Below are 10,000 nucleotides of genomic sequence, written 5' to 3' on the forward strand. Positions count from 1 at the left end.
ATAGAATTATTATGGTCTGAGCGTTGCGTTAGGCTTTGCCACTGTCACTTTGTTAATTCCAGCATGATTGCCTTCTAAGCCAGGGAGGTTCGGCACTCTACTCGCGCTCTCGAGTGCCGCAGATGTGTTGAAGAATTCTAGGGGGTTGAGAGGACTGTTCATTATTTATTAGATCTAAAACATTAGCTTAAAATGGCTCCACTGCAAGGAAAGCATTTTATTAATGGTAATTCTCTGTGACTTGGGATCCATAAATTCTTATATATTCATGCTCTCTGGAAATCAAATTTCATACCACCTTCTTCTTGCCCATGCTAATGGCTTCTTCAAGACTGTCACTAATAACTGGGAATTATTTAAATGCACTCTCAACCATTTCAGGAAGCACTTGGGAGTTCCAATTCTGACTCTGAAAACTAATCATGGTGATTTCTGAATAGGAATGTATCTACACTAACCAGTAATGCAAGAAAAAAAAAACCATTGACTGTTACATCTTCATTTCACAGAGTAATTGCATGACACCAAGCTTTTATCATAAAACACCACAGTGTTCTGGTCACAGTCTTTCTAGTCATTTGACGACTTGATTAGACTGCAATCACTTAACCAAGGATGAAGCTGGCCACAATCACAAACTAACGTTGGTTTTGCCATTGCTTTTATATCTCAGTTTTTACTAGACATTTTGTCACATGTCTGAACACCCCTGGGTTAGTAATGTGATGCACCTAAGCACCTATCACATCTCAGCCAGGACTTATTACTGTTGACATATTGCCCACATTACTCAGTAGGACATTGTTAAAGAAGGCCTGTTACAGAGGTGTGGAGAGTCACTCATCAATTTCATACAAATGACCTCTATGGTATGCCTTTGAAAAGAGCATGCAACTTAGTCCAATAACGCTTGTCAACCACGAGTGTATGAGCATCTTTCAGACACGAGATGCTATGAATCATGTCTTACTTTAATAACGGCACAGCTACTGAGGTTTATTTTTTACTCAAAAAGTTGAGTGAAAGAACAAAAACACACACTGCTGTCAGCTGTTACTGCATGCGGCTGAAATCCTACCCACGGATGTGTTTTCTGAACGTGAGACTAGGCCGAGTGCAGCTTGATTATTATTTTTTTTTCACGAAATCTTTCACTTGAGACCGCTGACGCAGGTGGATATTATTTTCCCACATCAAGAGACCTTGCGCGTTGCTCTGAGTGAGTCATCATCACAGGGTATTTTATTTTTACATGTTTGTGTCGTAGACTATTCAGAATTCCTCTTTAGAACATTCAAGTAAAAGAACAATTTTGAAAAAAAAAACTAAAACCGAGAGAGCCAGAGAGACCACTTTAAACATTTGTTTGGGGTCACATGGCAACTTGTGATATGTGCGCCTTGTATGAAAGATACTTGTTTTTGGGATCACCATGACCTGGGGGTAGAGGCAAGATAGAAACTAGAATAAAGCATTTATACATCTAATGTTGTAAAATGAAAACTATTCAGTTCATATCAGACTATAATGGAGCAGTGAAATATTTTATATGAAAACCGTACACACATAAACAAATATATAGATGCCTGTAGACAAAAAAAAGTATATATAATGTTTCCATTATTACATTTGTAAAGTGTACTTCTTGGCCTTATTTAATCTGGCTGTAATATATTGCATATTCACAATGTTGTCCAAAAAACCTATCCAGAACATTTGAGGTGATAACTTTGATGTAAAATAGATTTCTTGGAGGCTGTGCAAGCACGCCATCAAAATTGTTCCATTGAATCATAGTATATTCGAGATCATAGTCACCATTTAACAAATAAAAGTGTGGTGTTCTTGGGAAACTGATGAATAAATAAGTTAGAATAAATTGATCATCCACCATAATATTCCACAGATCTGCAAAACATGTGGATTAATTTACAATGTATAGTATATAGCTAGAAATCCAGTTCCATATGCTCTGTGGATAGTTTTATAGTGGATCGGCTGATTAGCTACATTTTTGGAAGTTTGAGATGAATGGAGCTAAACTGTATCCCAATCTAGATCTTGATTAAATGTGGAAAGTTCCCTGTCACACCGTTTTTCTATGGATGAACTGATCACTGGACAGCATTATGTAATAAAGCCTTGTAAATGAAAGAGACACTCTAACATTGGGCGGACAGTTGGTGGACAGTCCTATGGCACACCATCTGCTCTGAGCAAAGAGCAATAGTCTAGATACACAAAATATGAAGAAGCAGGAAGATGGAGGTTGGAGGTTCTGAAATGAACATAGGCCGTTATCGCCATACTTATCCTCAAATGTATTGATGCTCTGAGAAGAACAAAGTGGGTTTTGAAATGGCTTGCTACCAATCAAGAACTTAATTTGGAATGTAAAATGCGTGAAAGCCTGCGCATATTATTTGATGCCGTGCGCCCTCTGATAAAAACCTGTCTGGTCATAGTTAATTAAGTTGCTCACATACACCTCTGGTCTTTGCACAAGCACCTGAGCGAAAAGTTTCAAATCGCACTAGATCAAAGAAATAGGTCTGAAGCTAGCACATTCAAGAGGATTCTTTTCCTTTCCTTAATTAAAGAGAAATAAGGGCCATATTTTTGGTCTCTGTGAAAACGGCCCAATCTTTAGGGCACAATTAACTGAATTTAAGAGAACAGGTCCAACTACATCCCAAAACTAGTAAAAAAAAACAGCACTTGTGGCAAACGGTCCAATCCTGGTGATTTGCCTTTGTTAAGAGATGTAAGTGCAGCACTTAATTCCTCTAGTGTAAGTTGATCAAAGGAATCTTCACCCTGCGAGTAGTCCTAAATAACCTCTGAGGTATAAAGATCGTAATAAAAAGTCTTGAAGGACTCACTCATTAATAGCCTCAGAGAGCATACATACTTGCTTTGGATTCATCTTTGGATTCGCTTTCTCGAAGCTAGAAGGCAGCTACGCCTTTCTCCCTCAGCGTAGTATTTTTGCCTGGTACGATGGAAAATAAACTCTGCCTTAGAGGGATTTGCATGGCAGAAAGTGTACTTGCTCTTATCTCAATTGGACTTTTGTCTTTGTTCTTTGATTCTATACACATACACTCAAAGGAGATGCCAAAGCCCCTTATAAAACATCTGATGGTTTCCTATAGATTCTGAAGGTTCTTACATTGGTCCTCGTTGGCCCCCAATTAATTCAATACATTTTCTATGTATTTGAGTTACAAATCTGGTATCTAACAATAACGAATCGATCACAGAAAAGAAGCGTGATCAGACCAGAGATTGTCTTAAAAATCTATTATTAATTCGGGAAAAATATTTGTGTATTTAAAAAAAAAAAAATGTAAATCTTGAATTATGGGTAAGAAATCTGGATCAAACATAAACTGAGGCTACTACTGATCTGACCTGGCATGTAGTGACAAGTAAAACAGCCATGATCATCAGTGAAAGCATGATGAATCATTTGCTGAGATTCCTTCATGCCAAAATCTGCACTCCCTTTCATTTCAAGAGACACATGGATGAGTTATCATTTTATAACACCTGTTTCATTTTATAACACCTGTTTTCAAAGCACAGAATATCAGAACTCTTCAACTCCTGAATAATAGTCTAATGAAACTTATTCACAGTGGTGAAATTCCAGACATCTTACATTCCACGACATTCCGGAAATCAATCGTGCAGTGAACTGAAAGCGTTGTACAGTAAAGGCATATCGAAAGTTATTAACTCCTTTTTCTTCAAAGAACAACTGCAAGCTGCCAGGACGCAATTCACTCCTACAGGTTTTTGCAAAACCCACGTTGATCTGGGGCATTATCAACTGAAGTGCTGAAGTCCATCACCCTTGAGCCTTCTGATCACCGGGGGTGAATTCCCTTCTCTTTGCAGTGGTACAAGGACTATAACGTATAACATGACATACTAGAACCATCGCTAATTTCCGTTAGCAGGTGAGTTCTCGTCTTTTAAAGACGGCCGTGGCAACAGATTCTAGGGCTTCTTTCACAGCCAGGGCCACTGAAGCATCAAAAATTCATTGTTGCTCTTTGAGTGCCTGGCTAGCTCCATTCAAAATGGCAGCATCGAGGTCATCTCTGCATATTGCGTTGTTTTCTCTGAGGTCTTTCTTCTCTGGCGACAGTTCTATTTCTCTCTTGTGATATATAAGATATATAGAGTTTATAAAAGGTTTCGGGGTAAATCTTGGGGCAAGCTAAAGACGTCTCGTGACTCTGAAAAATACTTTTTATTCCAGCATGTACACTAGGTTAAGATCTGTTGTTGTCACCATGCAAAAACAAACCAAAACAAACCAAAAAAAAAACCCTGGGCAGCTTGGCAGCCTCTCCCATGTGAACGTGACATGACTATGATTGAAGTTTTCTGCCCAGCCATTGAGACAGAAGGACACCCAGGACCCTTCAGGCATGACATTTAGGGCAACAAAATAGAGTGTGCTGTGTATGTGTATGTGTGTGTGTGTTTGTGTGTGTGTGTGTGTGTGTGTGTGTGTGTGTGTGTGTGTGTGTGTGTGTGTGTGTGTGGGAGTGTGTGAGTCCATATCTGTGCAACCATGTGCATGAATGCGTCTGTGCGTATTTGTCTGTGTGTGTGTGCACATGCATCTTTGTGCATGTTTGTGTCTGTTTGTAAGTAAGTCAGCATGTGCGTGACTGTGCATATGTGTGTACGGAAGGGGGGTGGGGGGGGTGGGAGGTCACGGGGCCACGGATGGATGCACCCATCCCCACCCCCACCTTCACCCCTCTGGCCCGGGCTGCAGCGGCTGGCTCTCACCTTCTGGTCGTGGCCGAAGGCGAGGATCCAGTCTTCCTGCTCGGGGTGGAAGAGCAGGCTGAGGACGTAGAAGTTGAGGCGGTACTTCTGGTACGTGGCCCCCTCGTCCGTGCTGATGAGCAGACTGTTCTCCACCTCCGGGTCAGTCAGCAGCATGATCTGAGTCACAGGGGGGGAGAGAGAGAGAGAGGGAGAGAGAGAGAGAGAGAGAGAGAGAGAGGGATTGAACAAGGAAAAGGAGGGCAGGAGAGAAAGGGAGGGAGCAAGAGAAGAAGAGAGGTAGAAAAAGAGAGACAAGGTGAGGGAGAGAGATAGAGAGAGGGGGAAAAGGGAGGGACAGGGAAGGAGGGAGAGAGGGCATATGTCTGGATGTTATGCTCATAAAAACAAATCTCTTTTGTAATTGAATTTCAATTTGAGAGTGTGTGATAGAGCGGAAAAGGAGGGGAAAATACAGGGATAGGAAGAGAGAGAGAGAGAGAGAGAGAGAGAGAGAGAGAGATGGAAAGAAAAGCATGAAACAAAAAGAAACTGCCTTCATCACTGGGGCTGAGTGGAACGTGAGAAAGAGATAAAGATAAGAGACAGCCAGGCTGCCATTGCTCGCATCACTTCCTTTGTCTATATCTGTTTGTCTATTTCTGTTGTCCCTGGCTCCGCCCACCCACCTAGTGCTCTCGGTTTATATCCGCAGGGATTCATCTGGTCACATGGCGTGCGTATGGTCTGTGTGTATCACTTGTTGTCAGCGACAGTGTGACATTTGACCTACATGCCATCATTCTCATGTGATTGAAGACCGACGGCTATGCAGAACAGATGCCTAGATCTGTAACTGAAAATGCATTGACCATGACCGTGACATTGTTGACGTGTCACTACTCTTCTCCGATTGGTGAAAGGATTATTCAAAAACCTTGCCCGCAGTTGAGCGTGCCCAGACCATATTTACCAAGGGGAATGTGTGTCTGGATCTACCGGGGCCAGAGCAATGGAGGATGACGCTGCTGCAAAGATAAGAAGAGAGGTCCGAGTGTCTGAGAAACGCCTACAAAACAGAAGGACAAAACCCGACACGGTTTTACGTAGTCAAATGACTACAAACAAACAAAACAAAATCACCAACGCAATCCCATTCTTCTGACCCACCAAGCATTCCAATTAGGCTATTTTCCTTGGGGCCACTATGCCAAGAAGTGTGTGTGTGTGTGTGTGAGTGTGTGTGTGTGTGTGTGTGTGTGTGTGTGTGTGTGTGTGTGTGTGTGTGTGTGTGTGTGTGTGTGCATGTGTGTATCTCTGGGGCCACTATGCCAAGACAGTGTCTGTGTCAGTGTCACGTGTCTGGTATCAGACGGCTACTGAGGCTACTGAGAATGGAAGATGCAAGGGAGAGCGGATGGATGCGCATAGAGTGTCGTGCGGTGCCCACAGGATGGGCAGCCCCGTGAAGTGTCCTCGAAGAGACAAGGATAAAACGTCATTAGCGGAACTCTTTGAAATTCCCCCCGGCTTCCTGCGTCTTGTTTATTGAGATATCTGAAACGTACGATTCCTTATTCCATTCCGCTCCACTCAGGGCCTAGATGCTATCTCCATTAGGGCCACCACGCTCTCCTTTTAACGCTGTCCGTTCTCGTTCGAGACTCTATGGGTAATTCAAGCTGCGTTCTTTCTCTCTCTTTTCTCTATCTTTCTTTCTTTCTTTCTTTCTTTCCCTCCCTCTCTTCATTTCTCTCCTCTGCCGTGTTCAGTCAGGCCTTGAAATCTATAATTTCCCGGGAGCTTTGTTCTTTTCTTAGAGGTCTGCCATGTTTTTGGTGATTGTGCCAAGTTTGAAGAAAAGGGAAAAGAAAAAGAAAAAGAAAAGAAAAGAAAAGAAAAAAAAAACTCAAAAGATATAATCAGCCACAAATGTAATTGAGTCAGTAGACCTGAACAGCTACAAAAGTTTATCATTAGCGCCCAGCGGGAGCTGGATTGGAAGTGCTTGTCTGTCTGTATGTGTGAGTGTGTGTGTGTGTGTGTGTGTGTGTGTGTGTGTGTGTGTGTGTGTGTGTGTGTGTGTGGTGTGTGTGCATCTGAGAGAGAGAGGATATGTCTCTGTGTGTGTGTGTGTGTGTGTGTGGGCGTGGACGCACATGCCTTTGTGTGGATGTGTGTGTTTTTGTGAGTGGATGTGTATGTGTATCTGTGTGTGTGCGAGAGAGAGAGGCTTTATCTGTCTGTCTGTGTCTATGTGTGTGTGAGAGAGATACTGTAAATCTGTCTCTCGGTGTGTATGTGTGTGGGTGGGTGCATAGGTCTGTATGTGTGTGCGTACGTGAGAGAGAGAGACGGAGAGGATATGTCTGTGTGTGAGAGAGAGATACTGTAAATCTGTCCCTGTGTGTGTATGTGTGTGTGTGTGTGTGTGTGTATAGGTCTGTATGTGTGTGTGTACGTGTGAGAGAGAGAGAGAGAGAGGATATGTCTGTGTGTGTGTGTGTAAGAGAGACTGTAAATCTGTCCCTGTGTGTGTGTTAGTGCCTAAATGTGAGTGTGTACCACTGTCAAGTGCATGAACGTCCTCCGCAATTGTGAAGCTGTCTGAGGCTGAGATCCAGGCAGGGCCTTGTGTCGGTGATATAAACCTTCACTAAATAGCCCCATTGAAGCTGTCCTCGCCGTCCGCTCAAGGCCCCATGATGACGCCATATATTCCTCCATCTTGGCCCTGCCTGCTTGTCAATGTGACAGAGATGCAGCAGAGACAAGTGAACGGCCCAGCCTCTAACTGGTGGTTGTGAGTCAACTAATGTGGTCTTTCTGTTTTTGTTACTTATTTTACCCGTGCCTCTCAGCCTCACTGTGCCACATAAAAATGTGAATTTAACCACCTGGCAGGTGGCAGAGGGGGCATGAACAAATATCCCTGACAAACTGTGAGACAGAGAACCACTGTGCATTACTACTTATATACGCCCAAACTCCAAGTGGTACAGTGATACATAATACTGTATATAGCACTGAGGTGCTGGAGGATACCAACTGTGAAGGTGGCATTTTTAAATATGTGGTGTGGGGAGTAAGTGTTGTTATGTTGAAAGAGACAGATATATAATATATTTTTAAAATGTGTGTCAAACTAAGAGTATCTAGCACGAATGTGAAACTTCGCAGAAAGTTTGGTTAGAAACTACACTACACAAACCCGAACGGTTGCTCCATTAGTTACTGATCTGAGAGCAAACTCTTTTATGCGAATGCATGAGGGTGTGATAAAGTGCTAACAAACTTTTTTTGTCTCGTGTGATATCTCCCAAGCTCTTAACTATGAGTTATGATGACAAAGTCATTCGCTGGGTCTGCGTGCCCCTAGAGTCAACTCCCGAGTTTTTGGGGGTTTGTTTTGTGAAACCGGCGACCATTTTAATTCGGCGCCAGCTGACTTCTCCCGAGGAGCTGTATTACAGAGTGGCTCGTGGCAGGGCAGCGCAGCTCAGCTCGGCGAAGGCCATTCGTCAAAAGCGCGCATGGTAATATTAACAGTCGTGGGCAGTGCCTGCCTTGCAAGTTCATCAATCTTCGGCGAACGTGACCTACATGCTGACCGATCAGAGTTAAAAATGATGCGCACAGGGTGTGTGCACTGACTTACGAGCCGTAGCATTTGAAATTGCTCTCTTCTTTATTTTTTTTTGTCTTTCTTTTTTTTTCTTTTCTTATTGCTAGAGGTGTTTCACGGCGGTCAGATGGTGGCTTGCCCTTCCCACTGATTTGATAGGTACATGAGAACAGCTGCTCCAGGTGATGTCGGGTAATAGGAAAATCAATATATCACCGTGCGCTAGGAAAATGGGTTATGGAAATTTTCCGGTGAGCCGACCCACCCGCGTATTTGATTAGTTATGCCTTGACCTTCGCTCAAGTGGAAACTCAGGTGAGGGAGGCGATCGGGAAGATCGGAGTGCACATCCTCCAGGTCTATTTATTTATTTATTTGGCTTTAGCACTGGAGCTGTTGGTAAGTGAAACAAGATCTACATTAAAAGATCGCATACATCTACTCAGTGTATAGGCAATGCCATAAACGGACAGATTCTATGCACACATGACCTGTAATGATAGATAATTGCTATTCTGGGGGTCAAGTATAGTTGAAGACCCCCTGACTAAAGCAAAGTGACATAAACACTCCTTCGCACTGATTGCTGTAATTGATCTCATCACTGACCCATCAAAGTCTTGGCAATTTAAGCTCTTAAAAATGCCTGTGCCTAACAATAATGGGCACTGTGAATTTCAGATGGACAATTACACCCTGGTATTGAGTTCATGCTTTTAGCCTACCCCATACCCCCCCCCCCCCTCTCTCTCTCTCTCTCTCTATCTCTCTTTCTCTCTCTGTCTCTCTCTATCTCTCTGTCTCTCTCTTTCTCTCTCTCTCTCTTTCTCTCTCTCTTTCTCTCTCTCTCTCTCTGTCTCTCGCTGTCTCTATCTCTCTCTCTCTCTCTCTCTCTCTGTCGCCACCTTTCGTTCTTGCAGTCACAGCGTGGTCCATGTGCGGAATGACTCACAGTTCTCTGTAAATTACGGGGCCATGGCGGTTCAAAATGACAAAGGTTAATTAAGCCATTGCTCTCAGCTGAGACTACTGTGGCTTTTTTTTTGGTTGAGGAGTGGGGCACAAATGCTTGAGTCTCCCACTTGGCCCAGCAGTAAATAGCCTCTGATGGAAATTTAATGGAATTAGATGCATGTTTCCCTCCTCAGCTCAACTCCCCTCTCCTCCTCCCCTCCACACAACCTCCCCATCCCCCCTACAAACTAATTGGATTGCACCACTTCACTGTAAGCCCGTGCCTAATATGCCATCGTGGTGTTGACATGAATGCAGTCCCTCTCCGCTGGTAATTTTTCCTTGTGCGCTGGAAATGAGGGGAAACGGAGTTTCTGGATCTGCATTGTGTTGCAATTTCCCTGCACTCAGCCCCCACTGGTGTGCTTCATGCTGAAATAATTAGCCATGGATTTACATTTAGAGTTCATTAGCGACCATTTAGGGCTGTTATAAAAATAAATAAAAAAGCAAGACCAGAGGGGAAGTGTTGTGCATGAGGAACTCTGAGAATGGCTGAGGGTGGATCTGCACGAAACAATGCTGGCCATCTGTGATGTGTCCCTGCTAAAGGCGAAAGGTCAAGCTGGC

At 43.4% G+C, this 10,000-nt stretch overlaps 1 protein-coding gene across 1 annotated transcript in view; it reads right to left on the bottom strand.

Moving 5' to 3' along the window:
- LOC105891016 (VPS10 domain-containing receptor SorCS1) overlaps nt 1-10,000 on the bottom strand; it is a 132,358-nt gene that overhangs the window by 46,350 nt on the left and 76,008 nt on the right. The window contains 1 exon segment of the mRNA XM_031561850.2: nt 4,813-4,971. Coding sequence (XP_031417710.1) covers nt 4,813-4,971 — 159 coding nt within the window.

This window comes from Clupea harengus, chromosome 24 (assembly GCF_900700415.2).
Source record: "Clupea harengus chromosome 24, Ch_v2.0.2, whole genome shotgun sequence".
Classification (NCBI taxonomy): Eukaryota; Metazoa; Chordata; class Actinopteri; order Clupeiformes; family Clupeidae; genus Clupea; species Clupea harengus.